Genomic DNA, 20,813 nt, shown 5'->3' on the forward strand with positions numbered 1-20,813 from the left:
GATTACATTACAATTCACAAGACGATTTAATGTCTCATAATTATTATACACATTAGAGGTCACTCCATTAAGATCTGAGACTGATGAGTGAGGATTAACTCACGGGTAATTTCCCCTGGACACATCCATGGCGGTGCACCGTCACCCCCGGTCCTACTATTATCCACTCATTTTACCACTTTATTACGGTGGTCACGTAAATCACGTTCCCTCTCTCTTCACCAGGAACAGTTACGACGACTCACTCCCTATTAGGAAGTGAGGCCTATATTAATCCTTAGGCCGCCGTGAACGCCAATTTCCTGATCCCATGTTTTCACAGCCTCCTCACTACATTCAAAACACTGCCGCCAACCCCTGCCCTGAGTCGACCTGTCCCCCCCCCCCCCGCACATCCGCGCAGGCGCAGGGCGAACCCGGTTGGTTCTATTCAAAATACAAATACATTTTGACCCAAATCAACACATTAAACACTTATTAGGCACTATAGCTTCGAAAATTAAATAATTTCCACAGGCTTCTTGCGGTTCTTGATGACCCAGTGCAATCAACACATTAAACACTTATTAGGCACTAGTCAGCCATGTCTCGTTCCATGAGAGGAAATTAAATAATTTCCACACTGAAGTCTCTCAGCTTAGGCTGACAGATCTAATCTTGCGTGAAGTGCTATAGTTCAGAGTAGCTACACATGTATTGCAATCAGTTAAGTTTTGATATCTATAAAAGTGATTATATACTTTATGTATTATCGCTTCGGCGTTTTTTGGTTATAATAATAATAATAAAACCTACCATTCCATGTTATTCACCTATTTTTGTTTATAATGATGTACAAATGCCAAAATAAAAACCACAAGGAACAGCAGCAAGTGGCAAGAGCTGGAGGAGGGAGTGAGTTATCACAGAGCAGCACACAGCTGCTCAGTAGTGTTGTGGTGGGTGCTCCTGCTCCCGTTCTCTTCACTTGGTGAATAACTTTTTTTAATCTTAGTTTAAGGTTTCTTCAAAGGGAGTGTCTTGATGCTGGTAAAGAGATCTTGATCTGAGGAATTAGAGCTTTCGTGTCCCATAGTTAGAACTACTTGAATCACATTTCCCTGGCGCTTATGATTCTTGTGTTTCCAGCTCGTAAATACAAGGTTTACCTGGAGTTTACCTGGAGAGAGTTTCGGGGGTCAACGCCCCCGCGGCCCGGTCTGTGACCAGGCCTCCTGGTGGATCAGCGCCTGATCAACCAGGCTGTTGCTGCTGGCTGCACGCAAACCAACGTACGAGCCACAGCCCGGCTGATCAGGAACTGACTTTAGGTGCTTGTCCAGTGCCAGCTTGAAGACTGCCAGGGGTCTGTTGGTAATCCCCCTTATGTGTGCTGGGAGGCAGTTGAACAGTCTCGGGCCCCTGACACTTATTGTATGGTCTCTTAACGTGCTAGTGACACCCCTGCTTTTCATTGGGGGGATGGTGCATCGTCTGCCAAGTCTTTTGCTTTCGTAGTGAGTGATTTTCGTGTACAAGTTCGGTACTAGTCCCTCTAGGATTTTCCAGGTGTATATAATCATGTATCTCTCCCTCCTGCGTTCCAGGGAATACAGGTTTAGAAGCCTCAAGCGCTCCCAGTAATTGAGGTGTTTTATCTCCGTTATGCGCGCCGTGAAAGTTCTCTGTACATTTTCTAGGTCGGCAATTTCACCTGCCTTGAAAGGTGCTGTTAGAGTGCAGCAATATTCCAGCCTAGATAGAACAAGTGACCTGAAGAGTGTCATCATGGGCTTGGCCTCCCTAGTTTTGAAGGTTCTCATTATCCATCCTGTCATTTTTCTAGCAGATGCGATTGATACAATGTTATGGTCCTTGAAGGTGAGATCCTCCGACATAATCACTCCCAGGTCTTTGACGTTGGTGTTTCGCTCTATTTTGTGGCCAGAATTTGTTTTGTACTCTGATGAAGATTTAATTTCCTCATGTTTACCATATCTGAGTAATTGAAATTTCTCATCGTTGAACTTCATATTGTTTTCTGCAGCCCACTGAAAGATTTGGTTGATGTCCGCCTGGAGCCTTGCAGTGTCTGCAATGGAAGACACTGTCATGCAGATTCGGGTGTCATCTGCAAAGGAAGACACGGTGCTGTGGCTGACATCCTTGTCTATGTCGGATATGAGGATGAGGAACAAGATGGGAGCTAGTACTGTGCCTTGAGGAACAGAGCTTTTCACCGTAGCTGCCTCGGACTTTACTCTGTTGACGACTACTCTCTGTGTTCTGTTAGTGAGGAAATTATAGATCCATCGACCGACTTTTCCTGTTATTCCTTTAGCGCGCATTTTGTGCGCTATTACGCCATGGTCACACTTGTCGAAGGCTTTTGCAAAGTCTGTATATATTACATCTGCATTCTTTTTGTCTTCTAGTGCATTTAGGACCTTGTCGTAGTGATCCAGTAGTTGAGACAGACAGGAGCGACCTGTTCTAAACCCATGTTGCCCTGGGTTGTGTAACTGATGGGTTTCTAGATGGGTGGTGATCTTGCTTCTTAGGACCCTTTCAAAGATTTTTATGATATGGGATGTTAGTGCTATTGGTCTGTAGTTCTTTGCTGTTGCTTTACTGTCCCCTTTGTGGAGTGGGGCTATGTCTGTTGTTTTTAGTAACTGAGGGACGACCCCCGTGTCCATGCTCCCTCTCCATAGGATGGAAAAGGCTCGTGATAGGGGCTTCTTGCAGTTCTTGATGAACACAGAGTTCCATGAGTCTGGCCCTGGGGCAGAGTGCATGGGCATGTCATTTATCGCCTGTTCGAAGTCATTTGGCGTCAGGATAACATCGGATAGGCTTGTGTTAATCAAATTTTGTGGCTCTCTCATAAAAAATTCATTTTGATCTTCGACTCTCAGTCTGGTTAGCGGCTTGCTAAAAACTGAGTCATATTGGGACTTGAGTAGCTCACTCATTTCCTTGCTGTCATCTGTGTAGGACCCATCTTGTTTAAGTAGGGGCCCAATACTGGGCGTTGTTCTCGATTTTGATTTGGCATAGGAGAAGAAATACTTTGGGTTTCTTTCGATTTCATTTATGGCTTTTAGTTCTTCCCGCGATTCCTGACTCCTAAAGGATTCTTTTAGCTTAAGTTCGATGCTTGCTATTTCTCTGACCAGTGTCTCCCTGCGCATTTCAGATATATTGACCTCTTTTAGCCGCTCTGTTATTCTTTTCCGTCGCCTGTAAAGGGAGCGCCTGTCTCTTTCTATTTTACATCTACTCCTCCTTTTTCTTAGAGGAATAAGCCTTGTGCATACATCGAGTGCCACCGAGTTAATCTGTTCTAGGCATAAGTTTGGGTCTGTGTTGCTTAGTATATCTTCCCAGCTTATATCGGTTAGGACTTGGTTTACTTGGTCCCACTTTACGTTTTTGTTATTGAAGTTGAATTTGGTGAATGCTCCCTCGTGACTAGTCTCATTTTGTCGGTCTGGGGCTCCGCGCATACATGTCTGAACCTCAATTATGTTGTGATCTGAGTATATTGTTTTTGATATGGTGACATTTCTTATCAGATCATCATTGTTAGTGAAGATGAGGTCTAGTGTATTCTCCAGTCTAGTAGGCTCTATTATTTGCTGGTTTAAATTGAATTTTGTGCAGAGATTTAAAAGCTCGTGTGAGTGTGAGTTTTCATCAGAGCTGCCTCCTGGTGTTATTACTGCAACAATATTATTTGCTATATTCCTCCATTTTAGGTGCCTTAAGTTGAAATCCCCCAGGAGCAAGATGTTGGGTGCAGGAGCTGGAAGATTTTCCAGACAGTGGTCAATTTTTAACAGCTGTTCCTGGAATTGCTGGGATGTTGCATCCGGAGGCTTGTAGACTACCACAATGACTAGGTTTTGGTTCTCGACCTTTACTGCTAAAACTTCCACTACGTCATTTGAGGCATTAAGCAGTTCTGTGCAAACAAGTGACTCTGCAATGTACAGGCCAACCCCCCCCTTTTGCCTGTTCACTCTGTCACATCTGTATAGGTTGTAACCTGGGATCCATATTTCGTTGTCCAAGTGATCCTTTATGTGGGTCTCAGTGAAAGCCGCGAACATTGCCTTTGCCTCTGCAAGCAGTCCACGGATGAAAGGTATTTTGTTGTTTGTTGCTGGCTTTAGACCCTGTATATTTGCAAAGAAGAATGTTATCGGACTGGTGGTATTGTTGGTACTGGGGGGGGATTTTTTTTCCGGCATTAGTATCTGTATCTGTTGGTTTGGAGTGGAGGCCATCGACTGTGGTTCCACTCCAGGAATGACTGGATTTGGTGTACGATTTCTGTCATTTCCTGCCAGTTTTTTTTCCTTCCTGGCACTAAAAAACCTCTCCCTCTTGAGTGGCTGTGGCTACCCAGGTTTTCCCATGGCCTGGATGTTTTGTATCTTTTCGTCCCCTTTAGATGGTATGCCTGGCAATTTAAGTTATAGCACAGTCTTTCCTGTACTGAAGAGGTACACATTTCAGGGTGAAAAAGCTTACAGGAAGGGAGTTTGCATTTTCCTGTTGTCATATGGGCATGACATTTTCTAGGGTGGTCATAGTTGCATGTCCCATCTGTTTTTCCAGATTTCCCATGCTAGCAGATACCAAGTGCATAGTATGTGCACAGGCTTGGTTTCCGTTTGCCTTGGGTTTCTGTGACTGTATTCCCTGTTGGTGCATGTTTCCCTGTCTTATTCCTATCCTCCTTAGCACCAACAATGGAGCTCCCACCAGTTGTTTTTGGTAATTTATCCTCACTATTGCTATTGGAGTCCTCTTGTTTGCTATTTCCTGCGGTATTTCTGGTTTGCAATATTGGTTTTATCTTATCTTTGACTACACTTTCCCTACTATGGCTCCTGTCCTCTATGAGGTCATTTATATGTATTCCTTCCTTCGTATAATTCCCGACTACCTGGACAAAATCTCCAGCTTCACCATTACTGTCTCCCAGGACAGCACCTCCAGCTTCACCATTACTGTCTCCCAGGACAGCACCTCCAGCTTCACCATTACTGTCTCCCAGGACAGCACCGCCAGCTTCACCATTACTGTCTCCCAGGACAGCACTATCAGCCCCACATTTACTGACTACCAGGACATCACCTCCAGCCTTACAGTTTGTGACTACATGGCCAGTATCAAGGGCAGTACCATTCAGCCCAGACTTTTTATGTTCCCATCTGTTGTAGAAAGCTTCCAGGTTTTCTATGAAAGCAGCTTTGATGTTATCCTCTTTTAATACCCTTGTGATTTTAGTCCACAGATTTTCCTCATTTGGGCATACCCAAAAACACTTCTCTGTTTTAATACTGCTTGTAGCTAGTTCTGGGATATCTGCACAAGGGGCGTGACACCAATTTCCACAAAAATGACAATTTATCCATGTGGTAGCCCGTTTGTTTGACTGACCACAGACTACACACAGCTTCATAATGATTTGAATGGTTGATTTACTGCAAGTCTACTAGCAACCTCTTGAATATTATATTAATAACCTTAAATGAAGCTCTAGCTATTTGTATTTCTGTTTCTAACTCTTTTTGTATATTGGACAGCTTACCGTCACGTTCCTGATTTTTAATGTTTGTGTTTATAAGGGCACCTACAAACCCATCCGTTTACAGTCTGCTTTATTGTCCAACGAAACTGTTTGAAACCAGTCCCGGGTTCGGACCAGTCAAGGGTTCGGACCAGTCAAGGGTTCGGACCAGTCAAGGGTTCGGACCAGTCGATCTGCTCTGATCAGTGGGTCACTTATTTAAAACATACTGGTCGGTGAGTTGAGCTAACACATGAAGGATCTACTGGAAATTATCTACCCGAGTAATATGTGATTTGACTGATACAAAAGTATAACTTGCGTGTTGAAGAGCCGGTGATATCTGGCAGCTCCTACAATGATGTACAGTCGACCTCTTTGTTTATCAATCGCTGTATCTGGCTTTTCTATTTTTGTTTTTCCGTCTCCACCACAATAAATGCTATATTATCACTATAGTTGACTGGTGGAAATTTTGGAGGAAGGACGCTTTTTCTGTAGTAATAATTGCTTCTCGTTGTGTATATTGCGACCGCTGGTAACTACAGGTAATATGAAATTCACAGTATACGTCTGGTATTTCAAGAAAAAGAAACTAATGAAAGTCACTCCACTCCACTAAGTACCATTATAATACTGGTTAGTTGCTACTACAACACTGTATTCTGCTATTCACTGGTATCACTAGATTATATGCGAGTACACTAGCAGGCCAGGAAGATTATTAAAAACAGCTGACCTGTGGTAAGTTTCTGGCGACTTCTGGCACCTGCCTCTATAGGCTTATCACTTCATTTACAAATTCACCTGTTTTCAAATGACACTTTAGCCTTTATCATCAATATACTAGGGAGCCACTGTAGTATACACTATACACTATGTATACTCAATGCTTTCAGGGAGACTTTCTTTCCTCTGACACAAAGTTCAATTATTATTATTTTTTTTCACATGGGACACAGGCCTATGATTCCCCTCTGGCAGTAAACTCTGCTAGGTAATGCACACTAATTCTCCTTTTTTGACTCAGTATATAATGTTTTCCGCCCAAGATTGGTTCCAGGCGCTAGAGGGATGTATCGTATAGGATTGATGACACAAATTAAAGTTCTAGCACGTAAGAGCCACCGTGAAAACACCAGAAAACCCGGAGCACAACGAGACACGCTGATACGGGTGAAGTGTTGGACATGTTTCCTTACACCTGCTGTCCATGTTCACCTAGCAGTAAGTAGGTACCTGGGTGTCGACTGGTGTGGGTCGCATCCTGGGAACAAGATTGAAGGATCCCACTGGAAATAAGACGACAGTCATCAATGATCTTAATATTCCAACAAAATCATACATTAACCTCCCCTTCCATGGATCAAAGGTGACTGCCACCCAATTCCCAGGAGCCATATGGCCCCAATGGGTTTAGCTCTTCCACCTGATTAATGCATAAATAAGTTTTGATTTATTTAAATCTATAAATGTTTTACATACTGTTAGTAAAATAGAAGACCAGTGATCTCACTGACACTCCCAAGTCACCATACAGGCTAGAAAATCCACCCGGGGCGGCATCTTTGGTGTCACCTCCATGAGAACGTTTATGTCTTAAACTGAACAGAATACTTTTATTTATTTATTTATTTAATAATTTGAACATACATACAGAGGTACAAAAAAATACAGGTAAGAGCAGCATGCCAAAGCCGCTTGTATGCATAGCATTACGGCAGGCTTAAAATTAACTTAAGATTATTAAGATTATTTATTAATGATAAAATAAATAATCGTAGTAATATTGAGGAAACATAAACTCAAATACCACTTTGAGTAAAGGCATCTTCAACAATGCCAAAAAAATAAAAAATAAAAAATTAAAAATAAAGAAAAACATTACAGTATCAGATAAACAGTTCTGATTTGACCTTGAGTACATTATTATTATTATTATCAAAAAGAAGCGCTAAACCACAAGGGCTATACAGCGGAACCTTGAGTACAGGAAACGTCTCGGTGAATCTGATCTTATATTTCCTTGCCTTCAATCCTGGAAAATCATCTATCACATCATCAAAATCAATGATTTTCCCTATATAGGCCTATTTGTACTCTGTAATCATGTAATAGGCTATATAGAAACGAAGGCCCCTCAGGGAAGGTTCCTTGATGTTGATGAGGGGCTCTTGATTTAGGGAATTGGATCTGTGCTCCAGTTCCCCGAATTAAGCCTGAATGCCTTCCACATCCCTCCCAGGCGCTGTATAATCCTACGGGTTTAGCGCTTCCCCTTGATTATAATAATAATAATAATAGAAACGAAGGATTCTTCTCTGCAGCACTGTTTTGTACATTAGTGTCACCTTTAGAGGCTCTGATAAAAGGTGTCTGATGAATGTAGCTACAGAAAGGGAGGGGATTTTTTTTTTTATTTTTCTAGCTAACACACGTGTAATCTTGGATGAAGGGAGGAACTTATGGCGCTTCCATGTCTTCTAGTAACTGTCCCTCTGCTGTCCCTTTCTTTTTTTTTTTTCTTTTTTCTCCAGACTTTTCATATACCCTTGCATCTTATGCTGGTGATGCTTCATCACTTGCTCCAAGTGCTGAGGCTCCACCCATTTCTTCTAGTGCCTCGGCCTCTTGCACGCCTTTAGCTATGCGTCCAGCTTCCCCAAATACTGTATGATGCTTTTCGGATCACCCACTTGCCTCAGGTCGGGCTGCCCGAGGTCCTACGCCTAAACGCTCCAGGCTATTTGCTGACAACGGTTCTTCGATTTCTCCTCATTCCATCCAGAAATGACCTACATGACACTCACTTCCTTTACGCACTATGTTTACAAGTACACAGTGAACCAAATTCTTTTTCCTATATCCGACATCTCCAACTGATTATCTTTCACGCTCTTCGGAGCGGTGCACACATCGTTACAGTTCAGAATGCAGAACAAGCTCATGATCTTTCCCATCTTACTTCCATTGATAACATTCCTATCACAGTTCACAAGCATACTACTCTCAGTTCTTGCAGTGGTACGGTGGTTTTACCGTGTACCATTGTACAGTGTGATTTTGGAGCAATTAGCCCTTCAGAACCTGATTCTCAAAGTGGATACATATGTCCTGCCCGCTCACAGGTAGAGGTGCTTTCCCAATAACATTGCCTGCTTAACTTTTGACTGCCGTGAACTCCCATCCTCCATTTATATTGCGGGCCATCACCTAGGGGTCCATAAAGTGGTCCCTACACCCCAACAGTGTTAAAATTGCTGGCACTTCACACATCCCGCTAAATACTGCAGGTCTGTGGCAGAGTGCCCAGTCTGTGGTGCCACAGATCATGCCGATACATCTTGCGGTCTTCCCCTTCCCTTGTCTTAATTGCAATGAAACTCGTCCTTCTTTTTCCCACCGATGTCAGGTCTGTCTTAACCCTTTTACTGTCTAGACCCCTGGTCACAAACTTGCTCTTAGTGTCGAAGAATTTGAAAAAAAAAAATGAATTTTTCTTATGAAATGATAGAGAATCTTCTCCCAGTGGCAATGACACCAAAAGTACGAAATTTGCTGGAAAAATTATAGAATTACAATTTTGCAAAGTTAGCAGTCTCAGCGATATTTGCGCATAGGCAATTTTGCCCACGCTAAACCCTATTTTCAGCCAATTCCATTGTTCCAATCGACCAAATTCATAGCTATTTCACTAGAACTCATTTTGTTCTATCGATTAAGTATAATAAACTGCCCATTTACTGATTTCAAGTACCCAATAAAGTGATCAGAATTTGGTGATTTGGGCAATTTCATACACAATTCAAGGAAGGCCAGTTTCAAAATAGGGTCCAGAATTAACAATGCAGACATTCCTAGCATTAAAATAACATTTTCTCTGTTCATTAGTCATGTCTCCAGGCCCTCTTACTGGGAGCGCTTGAGGTTTCTAAACCTGTATTCCCTGGAACGCAGGAGGGAGAGATACATGATTATATACACCTGGAAAATCCTAGAGGGACTAGTACCGAACTTGCACACGAAAATCACTCACTACGAAAGCAAAAGACTTGGCAGACGATGCACCATCCCCCCAATGAAAAGCAGGGGTGTCACTAGCACGTTAAGAGACCATACAATAAGTGTCAGGGGCCCAAGACTGTTCAACTGCCTCCCAGCACACATAAGGGGGATTACCAACAGACCCCTGGCAGTCTTCAAGCTGGCACTGGACAAGCACCTAAAGTCAGTTCCTGATCAGCCGGGCTGTGGCTCGTACGTTGGTTTGCGTGCAGCCAGCAGCAACAGCCTGGTTGATCAGGCGCTGATCCACCAGGAGGCCTGGTCACAGACCGGGCCGCAGGGGCGTTGACCCCCGAAACTCTCTCCAGGTAAACTCCAGGTTATGCTTGCTTTCCAGTTTGAATTTTTATTCACATAAAAAATAGAAGATTTACTGTTATGCAGAAAACTGCATTATTGTAAAAATGGTATAAATAATATCAGCGCATTTGTGAAAACACATTAGACCCACCAGTTGACACGTATTGGACGTGATATGATTTGTTTATTCTCGAACATCGCAAAAGTCGAACATTTCCGCTACTTTGAGCTCAATTTCAAGGTACTTTTAGTTAGTAAACCAAGAAAACGGGAATACACCCGTAAATACCATAGGAAAATACACTGCAAAGTCGTTGTGTTAAATGAAAAACACTGTCAGAGTTTTTTTTCGCATTATGCACTGAGTGCTGCAGGATTTTTTTTATACTGTACACACTGACCACTCAGAGCCTTTCTCTCATATGTAGGCATACCAGCTTTGTCCCGCAAGATTGGAAGTCACTAGAATTTTGGTGTACTATTACGGGACCGACACTGGCTTGCAAGTCGTAATATTATGAGACCGACAGTGAAGGGGTTAATGAACGAGAAATCTGTTGTCTTAAGGAGAGCAAAGGCCATATGCTATGGCTGTCTCTCGGCTCCACCTTCAGGGGAATCTTCCTCATGTTCCTTATTCTTGCATAGCTAGGACACCTCCAACCTTGACGGTCCATCTACCAGCTCCTATTGTGCCATGTCTTCTGGGGTCACCCCCCCCATCTCTAATTCTTTTGTGGGTTTTACCCTCTAAAACCCCACCTTCTTACCTCTTCCTGCTTCTTCTTCTTCAGTCGCCCGCTAGCTTCTCAGTCTGTGAGGCTTCACACGCCTGTGTCTTCTTCGCACCTATCACCTGCAAAGTTGAACTTGTTTCCTATACCCAAGTCTCTTTGCACTTCTCCAGTGCTTACAATTCCCCAACAGTTCTCCTTTTCGGCCTCGGTACCTAATTCTCGCCCCCTTTCCAACTCTCACACGAAGGCGGAGGTTCACACCACTCACGTGGTCCCCTCTTCTTCTGGTTACTCCCCAGACTTCTCCCCAATCCCCTTCCAGCCTCCTTCCTCTCCTGTTCCATCGCTGGACTCTTCTGTCCCCGCTGGCACATCTCTCCAGGTTCATACTCCCTTCCCCTCTCAAACTTCTTTGGTCTGAGTCTCCCCGATCTCTACTTGTCTACCTCACTTGTCTCTGAAGTCAAGGTATCGGCATCTTCCTTGTCTGCTGAAACACCTGATGCTATCTCCAACTAGTATATTGCAGAGACGAAACCCTCAATAGACACCAGTGCTCATTCTTATGCCCCTTTTTATTTTTTTACAACCCTCGCAGCAATCTTTTCCTTAACAACATTCTGATTCCTCCTTGTTTACACTCTCTCCATTGCTTCCACACATTGACTTCACTGACCCTACTAGCCTGTAGATTTTATCATTTCTCATTGTTAGCATACCTGTCTTTGTGAATAACAACTTATTTACAATGGAATATTCGTGGCCTCTGGTAATTGGAGAGATCTCCAGGTGTTGCTCTCCCAGTTTTCCCCAGTATGTGTCGGGTTACAAGAACCTAAAGTTCGTTCAGCAGTTATCTGTCTCGTTTTGGGCTTTGTGCTGTTGCATTCTTCTGATCCCTTTCCTGATGAAACTTTTAATGAGGGCACTCTTGTGCACATTGGTATGCCGTTTCAACAGGTCTTTGTTTGTTCTCAGCTGCATTATACTGCAGCCCATATTTATTTGCACAGGTGATATGTATACAGTTTGCTGTCTATATCTCTTCCCTTCCCGTGCATTCTGTATCTCTGATGTTGTGTTCTTGATCTCTTCTCTGCCGCCGCCAATCTTGTTAGGCGATTTTAATGCATGACGATCTCGTAAAGAAAATGCCTGCAACGAGTACTGATGTTAGTGAATTTAAGGCCAGGAAAGGCTGGTTTGAGAGATTTAAGAAGCGTAGTGGCATACACAGTGTGGTAAGGCATAGTGAGGCTGCCAGTTCTGACAAATATGTGGCAGAAAAATATGTGCGTGAATTCAAGGGGTACGTAGAGGTAGAAGAATTCAAACCCCAACAAGTGTTCAGTTGTGATGAAACAGGCCTCTTTTGGAACAAAATGCCAAAGAAGGACTACATCATGCAGGAGGAAAAGGCACTGCCAGGACACAAACCTATGTAACACAGCCTTACTCTTTTGTTCTGTAGTAATGTTAGTGGGGATTTCAGAGTGATGCCTTTACTGGTGTATCACTCTGAAAATCTCAGTGTGTTCAAGAAAAACAGTGTCACTAAGAGCGACTCATGTGTGATGTGGAAGGCTAACAGTAAGGCATGGGTCACGAGGGACATTTTCCTTGATTGGTTCAATGAAGTATTTGGCTCCAGTGTGAAGAAATACCTCCTGGTAAATAAATTGGAACTCAAGTTCTTCCTGGTAATGGACAGTGCACCTGCTCATCCTCCAGACTTGGATGACCAAATGGTGGAGGAGTTTCGTTTCATCACAGTGAAGTTCTTGCCCCCCTAATACCACTCCTCTCATCCAGCCCATGGACCAGCAGATCATTTCAAACTTCAAAAAATGCTACACCAATGCAATGTTTCAGAGGTGCTTTGATGTGACATCAGACACTCAATTGACCCTAAGAGACTTTTGGAAAGATCACTTCAGTATCCTCCATTGCATAAACCTTATAGGTAAGGCTTGGGAGGGAGTGACTTCCAGGATTTGGAACTCTAGAGAAAATTGTGGCCAGATTGTGTCCAAGAGAGGGATTTTGAAGGGTTTGGGACTGACCCTGAGTACCCCATGCCAGTTGTGGAATCTATTGTGGCATTGGGGAATTCCATGGGGTTGGATGTGAGTAGCGAAGATGTGGAAGAGTTGGTGGAGGACCACAGTGAAGAGCTAACCACTGAAGAGCTGCAAGATCTTCATCTGGAACAGCAACAGACCACAGCTCAGGAAATTGCTTCAGAGAAGGAGGGAGAGAGATGGAAAAAAGTGCCTTCTTCAGAGATTAAGGAGATTTGCACAGTGTGGAGTAGGATGGAAAGATTTGTGGAGGAACATCACCCTGACAAAACTCTTGCAAGCTGTGTTGGCAACATGTACAATGACAATGTCTTGTCCCATTTTAGGGAAATTTTAAAGAGACACCAGAAACAGAGCTCTCTGGACAGATATTTAGTGCCACAGGTTTGCAGTGACTCTCAAGCTGGTCCTAGTGGCATTAAAAAACAAAGAGGGGAAGTAACCTCAGAAAAGGACTTGATACCTTAAGTCTTTATAGAAGGGGATTCCCCTTCCAAACCGTAATTTCTTCATCCTCTCCCCTCCTCTCGTCTTCCATACACTAAGAAGAGTTCTCAGTAAAGGTAAGTGTCATGTTATTATTGTTTTATTCATGTCTCATTGTTTTCCGTGTATGTACATACATCTGTATTTCATGTAAAAAAATTATTTTGTTTTAATACTTTTGGGTGTGTGCAACAGATTAATTGGATTTACATTGTTTCTTATGGGGAAAATGGTTTTGCAAATCGTCAATTTCACCATTAGTCACACTCCCTGGAACGAATTAATTACAAAAAACTAGGGTCCACTGTATTCTTAAACTTATCCCATACATCCTCTACCCCATTGCCTATACTCTCACTAGCCCATCTGTCCTCCAACAGTTGTTTATATCTTACCCTAACTGCCTCCTCCTTTAGTTTATAAGACTTCACCTCTCTTACTTGCTGCTTCCATTTTCCTTGTATCCTATCTACCTTTTACTCTCACTGTAGCTGCAACTAAAAAGTGATGTAATATATCTGTGGCCCCTCTATAAACATGTACATCCTGATGTCTACCCAACAGTTTTTTATCTACTAATATGTAGTCCAACAAACTACTGTTATTACGCCCTATATCATATCTTATATACAGCCTCTCCTCACTTAACGACATGCTCGTTTACTGACAAGTCAGACTTACAATGGGCTCTCTGACCAGTATACATACCTAAATAATGTATATTAGAGCTGATTTCCTCTTATTTTGTTTATTACAGTACAGTACACTACTGTATAAACATTTAAAAATATACTCAAAATGTTATAAATAGTGCAAAGGTGACATTAAAACCATATCAAAGATGATTGACACAAACCCACTACCATTATAGTATGCTCCTCACTTAACGGCGAATTCGTTTACGATGTAGTCTTAGGAATGGAGCTCCATCGTTAAGTGAGGAGAGGCTGTACTTATTATCCTCTTTTTTTTAAAATGTGTTACCTATAACCAAACCCCTTTTTATACAAAGTTCAATCAAATGCTTCCCATTATCACTTACACCTGGCACCCCAAACTTACCTACCACACCCTCTCAAAATGCCTCTCCTACTTTAGCATTTAGGTCCCCTACCACTATTACTCTCTCACTTGGCTCAAAAGTTCCTACACACTCGCTTAACATCTCTCTCCTCTACACTCCTCTCTTCTTTAGGTGCATACACATTTATTATGACCTACTTTTCACATCCGACCCTTATTTTAATCCACAGAATCCTTGAATTTATACACTTATATTCCCTCTTCTCTCTCTATAACTGATCCTTCAACATTATTTCTACCCCTACCTTAACTCTAACTCTCTGATACTCCTGACTTAATCCCATTTATTTCTCCCCACTGAAACTCGCCTACCCCCTTCAGCTGTGTTTCGCTTAGGGCTAGGGCATCCAACTTCTTTTCATTCTTAACATTAGCAATTATTTCTTTCTTATCATCCGCACTACATCCACGCACATTCAGACATCCCAATTTTATAAAGTTTTTCTTTTCCTTGTTTTTAGTAGTTTACACAGGAGAAGGGGTTACTAGCCCATTGCTCCCAGCATTAAATGGAATTGTATGAACTGATGCCTCATTCAGACCATAGGTTCATGCAATCTCTATCACACATGCATCATTCTGCAATTTATCTTGATTATGTTCAAAACACCAAGACTTTCATGTGGATCACTCATTTTCCTCCTGGTGCTATTGTTACTATCCAGAGACGAGATGGGCTGAAGAAAAGATAAAAAAATTGATTTACGAACACAGGCAGCATGTGGTACTGGACATGTACGAACAGAGCACTGGGTGAGGGAGGTTGTGTGCATTATGTAGGCCTTTTCCCATAAGACAGTGGACTTGCTTACTGGATTTGCTAACTGTGAGATAGAGGGGAAAGAACTAGGTGTGCATGTCACCATGTAAACTGATTTTTATGGCGTGTTCACTGAAAATATGCCATAATTTTGCAGCAGTGTTAGAGCGAAAATACGTTAGCAGATAGAATGTTATCCAATGGTCTACTGTATTTTTGTATTCTTAGTAACACTGTGTATTAGACCCTTGCATAAAAAAATGAAAGTGAAACATTAATTATAACACAAAACTGAGTAAATTTAAAGTATGACTTAGTCTGAGTTTTGTCCAGATAAGTATTTGCTTTCGTATTTAACCAACATTTGTAATAACCACTACAAATGTTATAGCAATTTTTTTTATGAAAATTTCCAACAAATTGCTTTACAAAAATTCTAGTAGGACAGGGTGAGTAGGACATGTGCAACAGGATGATATCTTTATTGTTAAAACTTTTTGCCTGTATTGTAAGCTTCTTCAGTACAAAGAAAAATAAATATGGAAACAGCAGCAGTAGTGGTGAGGTAAAGATGTAATCATTCTATCAACCTTGAAGGAATTCTGGAAGTTCTTCAGCGTTGATGGACTGATCACATCATCACCATCACCTCTACACTGCTGCTGCTGTCTCCATATTTATTCTATACATCTGATTGAAGAAGCCTATTGTTACCTTTGATACCTAAGATACCGTACCGTTGAACATGTATCTTATTCATCTACTTGTTGGTACTGTATACCATTTTTATCACATTGTGAGGCTGTCCAAAATGCTCTGCACAACCAGGGGCTTTCTGTAAAGTACAGTGGCCCTCCACATTCGCGAGTTCCTGTTTCGCGAGCTTCAAACATTCGTGAATGCCCAGCCGCCCAATCATATTTATGCTTCCCACCGCATCTCTATTGCCCTCCCTCTTCCCTCCCCTCAACTGGCAGCCAGCTGGCTTTGTGGCCAGAGTGTGTGTGCGTGATTTTGTTGGATTTGATTCTCAGGATGACGTTAACAAAGCTGTGGAGTTAGCAAAGCTGGTTGGTGGTGAAGGGTTTGAGGACATGCAGGAGGGTGGGGTGAGAGAACTGGTTGAAGAACATGCACTGGGCCTAAATGATGAAGAGTTGTTGGAGATTGTTCAGGCAGAGAATGAGGATGAACAAGAGGAGAGTGTTGCTGAGGCCAATCAACCTCAAACCCTGATCCTTGAAAAACTAGGGCAAGCGATGAGAATGACAGCACAGCTCAAACAATTTTTTTTCCGACATAGACCCACCGATGTTGAGGACTTTGAAGGTGATGACAACATTGATAGGAGCATAATTCCCTACAAAACTCTGTTTGTAGATATGAAGAGGAAACGGTCTCAGTTGCCCATCACAGTGTTCTTCACAAGGAAGCCTGCCACTACTCCCATTGCAAACTCTGACTCTAGCGATGTCGATGATCCACTGCTTATTATCGGCAGTGACGCTGGCAGTGAAGAGTTAGAATCCACACACTAGACTCATCATGCCATGCAGTTACACTCCATATAATCACCTCCATTCAACTGTTATCAGTAACTGCATGGCTAACTATCATTACCATCATCATTGTCATCATCATCACAAGTCTTAGAGTTCGTCTGTCTAACCTTATGAGTGGTGAGTGTTTTGTTTGTTCATTATTTGTTATTAAACCATAACAGGTATTTATATACAATACATGTATGTATTTTACGATGTTTTCATGTGTTTTATGATTGTTCATGGTTCAATAGGTTAAGGAAGCAGTACTGTTAGGCTAAGTAAATGCTATTATTATATTTCCCTACAATATATTTGTGCACCAATCATTCGCGAATTTTCAACATTTGCGAGGTTCTTGATCCCCTAACCCTTGCGAATGTGGACAGCCACCTGTATGTCAGTAATGTCAGCTATTTCTGAATCAACTGTAAATCATATTTTGTAGAAATAAAGTTTATCATTTATCAGGCGCCTTCTGTACATCACTCAATTTCTTATCTAACACATATTTTTAGTAACAGAATTATATCAATGGAAATATCAGTCAACTGTGTGGTATTTTTATATTCATTTTTTAATGAACATCAAATATGTGAAAGAAATTAAGCATTAATATATATTTAGTACAGTATATACATAATTTTTTATAGTATAAAATGACTGATAGGGGTTATGCTGCTTGTATATTTCTGGTATAAAATATATGTAATATTTGATCCTCCTGGATAAGAAACCAGATTCAAAAGTTTGTCTTTCTTAGCAAGTGCCTCTCATATTTTAAGGCACTGAATTTATTAATTTTAATGATTGTTCCATTTCATTAGTGTTAACGTTAAAAAATCTCTTGAATAAAATTTCTTACTATTCTTCACCCTGATGTGATTATCACCCTTTCATGAGAAACCTCAACCGTTTCTCATATTACCTTCATAATAATAATAATTTTATTTTAGCATGATATATGTTTGTACAAAGGGGTATAACAATTGGGTGTACATGCATCACAGTATTATTCATTGTAGTTATGCTTTGCTTCATGTTGTATACTTAACTGAAATGTATTCATCTCTCCATACAACAGGTGGCAGACCCATAACTGATGTGAAGCTGCAGACACCTTTGGATGTTATGTCGAGGCAGAGACAAGAAGGTGGCATTAACTTGCCTGATATTATACAGACTAAAGCATTCAAGATCGTGAATTCTGAAGGGCGTCATGCACTATTTTATATTTTTTCCATTGCGTGTCCCAAAAAAGTGGGAGAAAATTTGAAAGATTATTTTATTAATGTAGGGAAAATGGAAGAAGGTGATTTCATAAAATGGTTTACAAATGATCAACTTGGGAAAATTTGTGACAATCCAAGTGGTAGTGATTTTGATATTACATTATTATGTAGATGTTTGGGACTGCCACTGCCAGGATTATCCAAATGTGGAAGTAAAGTCTGGTCTTCGAAAGATGAAACAAAATTAGAGTGGCTCATAACTAAAATCAAGAATGATCGCAATAATATTTCTCACATACAAGAAATTAAAGATGAACCTGAATTAATTGAATTTGCAAACAATGTAAATATTCTCTTAGACAAAACCTACAGACTGGCTGGTAAAAACTATAAATGTGATAAGACTGAAGTGGAAAATAAAATTTTTGAAATGAAGAAAAAAATTGATGAGATTGTAAATGCACCTTTAACATTAGATGAATGTCAGTGGCAGATAATGAAAGACCTGATAGTTCAGCAAGAAAATCATATTCAGAGAGCATCTGCAGGGCTTAAAGAAAAGTACAAAATAATTTCAAAAATTCACCCAGCATCTTTTATCACTCATGTGGAATCTTTAAAGGTTCAGAGCATATACTCCAAGGTGGAGGTTGTGGAGGAGCAACATGAAAGCAAGGAAACTAAAACTATTGATCATGATGGTTTGCTAGAGCTGAAAACTAATGATGATCAAGTAGCATCAGTTATTATAGTTGAAGGTGAGGCAGGCATGGGTAAAACTACACTCATCAAACTTATTCTGGCAGAATGGGCCAACTTACCAGACATTCCTAATACAGTTCGAGGCTTGGATGAATATGAATTAATTCTTCACTCTGAATGCAGAAATCAGTCAATATCTACTTTTCTTGACCTTGTCCTTGTTCTCTTTGATCAGTCTTCTGTCGTGCTGTCAAATGATGAACTGTTACGTGCAGTTTTGAATAAAAAGTCACTAGTCCTGTTGGATGGAGTGGATGAGTGGAATGAAAATTCAAAGAAGCTTGCATTTGAACTTATAGGGAAGAGAATACCAGAGAGTGGTGGCAAGCTTCAGTTGCTTTGCACAACCAGACCAGAGAAAGTAGAGGAATTACTATCCTGCCTTCAATCCAGTCCTTGGATACATACCAGAATCCAGGGAATCCATCCAGACAAACAAAATGAGTTTGTTGTTAAATTTATGCAGGTTATGCATAAAAATTATGCTGAAAAATCCTTTAATCTTGACACTGAGATACACAAATTGAAAGAATTTCTGAAAAAGTCTCATGCTAAAATGGGAGAACAGTTCAAGCTGCCTTTGAATCTAGCCTTACTGACATATCTCTGGGTTAATGATTCTGACAGTATAAGTATGGTGACAACAGCTACTGAACTTTATTCGGTATTTCACGATTTTGGACAGAGGCGCCTTCTTGATAGACTTTTCCGACGTCAAGATGCAAGGAATAAAAATGAGTGGAAAAAGCAATGTGATGGCTTTCTTTGCATTTTGTATAGAGAGTGCCTAATTGCACTATCTAGAGTTGCCATGCAGATGCCTAAGGAATGTACAAAAAAATTTGAATGCTTTTGTAGTGAGAAAAACCTGCCTCTTTCAGATATATTAGAATGTTACATGGAGGTGTACAGAGAGTGGGGTACACATGGATACTTGACAATATTAGCACCCCCACACAAGACTAAGCTTGAGTTCTTCTCTGCACATGGAGTAATTAATGAGATCTGTCTCAACCAAAATGTTGAAGAAGTTTTAAATAGCATGGAAAGTGTTCTTGCAGAACATGGTGTACCACATGATGTACAGGTATCTATTTTAGAATTTGCCAAAAAAAAAAATAATGTGTCAGAACAAAAAAACTATTCTGGGGGTGTTGGAGGATCTTCATTCCTCTACCAGTGATCTGGATTTCAAGCGATACCAGAACATGCTTATTATGATGGCTGGAATTTTGTCAAAAGACCATGAAATGCATCTCCATAACTATGGGTCAGAACTCCTTCAGCTTTTGAAGAACAGTGGCCTGAGCAGTTATCAGTTCCTAAATATTGTGGCAGAGACAAAGAATAATAACTTCATTGCTCAGAAAGTGTCGGAGAAACTTACAGAAAAGGTAAGGAATACGTATAAGTAATTTTTTTTTTTGTAAGTCCCTTCTGGGACTTGGTGAAATCAGTTATCTTGGTACATACACAACAGATACGATACATGCACTTGTGTTCTCACTGGCTTGTACCTGTTCTCAGTTAAATTTAAACCTTAATGCATCAGAATGGCAGTTTTTTTTTTTTGAGCTGCTTCAAGTGAAACAACTCTGGTATTGTTCATGAGTGACCAGTTTTGTTTACAAGTGAGGCAGAACCTTGCTTTACATATTTCATACATTTGAATGTATTATACAGTAATGTCCAGTCAGAAGCTTAACTGATGTGCTGGCAAGTAAAAGAGCATAAATGCCAACCTGACCCAAAAATATTTTTTTATTTCATTCTGTTTTATGTTTGTATTTGTCTTGTGGTGGAGGGACAAACAAAACTGTCGCTGAATTATTGTCAAAAATTTCCTTGAAAGTGATAACTTCTCAACGTTAGGATGTCACACCTGGTCTGTTGAGTCTCAGATGCAGAAACAATGATAGGAACTGCCACTGGTGATAAATATGGCAGGAAAGTGCCAGCAAACAAAATAACAATGTGGGAGCCAATATTGTTGGTCAGTATATTAACATGCTTCAAGGTTTGTCTTCCCATTACACTTATTCCAGCTCACCTTATGGGTATTTCATTGGTTTATAGCATCACTACCCCTTCAGGGTTTAGCACTTAATTTGATTATGCAGTAATACAATGTTTACATGTTGGTAATAATAAAATACACCTACCATCCGACTTACGACCGAGCTTGGTTTTGACCAACCGGTCG

At 41.0% G+C, this 20,813-nt stretch overlaps 1 protein-coding gene across 1 annotated transcript in view; it reads left to right on the forward strand.

Moving 5' to 3' along the window:
- Positions 1 to 883: 883 nt before the first annotated feature.
- Positions 884 to 20,813, forward strand: part of LOC128692285 (uncharacterized) — a 92,563-nt gene continuing 72,633 nt past the window's right edge. The window contains 3 exon segments of the mRNA XM_070096282.1: positions 884 to 970; positions 17,701 to 19,727; positions 19,729 to 20,004. Of these exon segments, the coding sequence (XP_069952383.1) occupies positions 17,748 to 19,727; positions 19,729 to 20,004 (2,256 nt within the window). The 5' untranslated portion in view covers positions 884 to 970; positions 17,701 to 17,747.

This window comes from Cherax quadricarinatus, chromosome 53 (genome assembly GCF_038502225.1).
Source record: "Cherax quadricarinatus isolate ZL_2023a chromosome 53, ASM3850222v1, whole genome shotgun sequence".
NCBI classification, from domain to species: Eukaryota; Metazoa; Arthropoda; class Malacostraca; order Decapoda; family Parastacidae; genus Cherax; species Cherax quadricarinatus.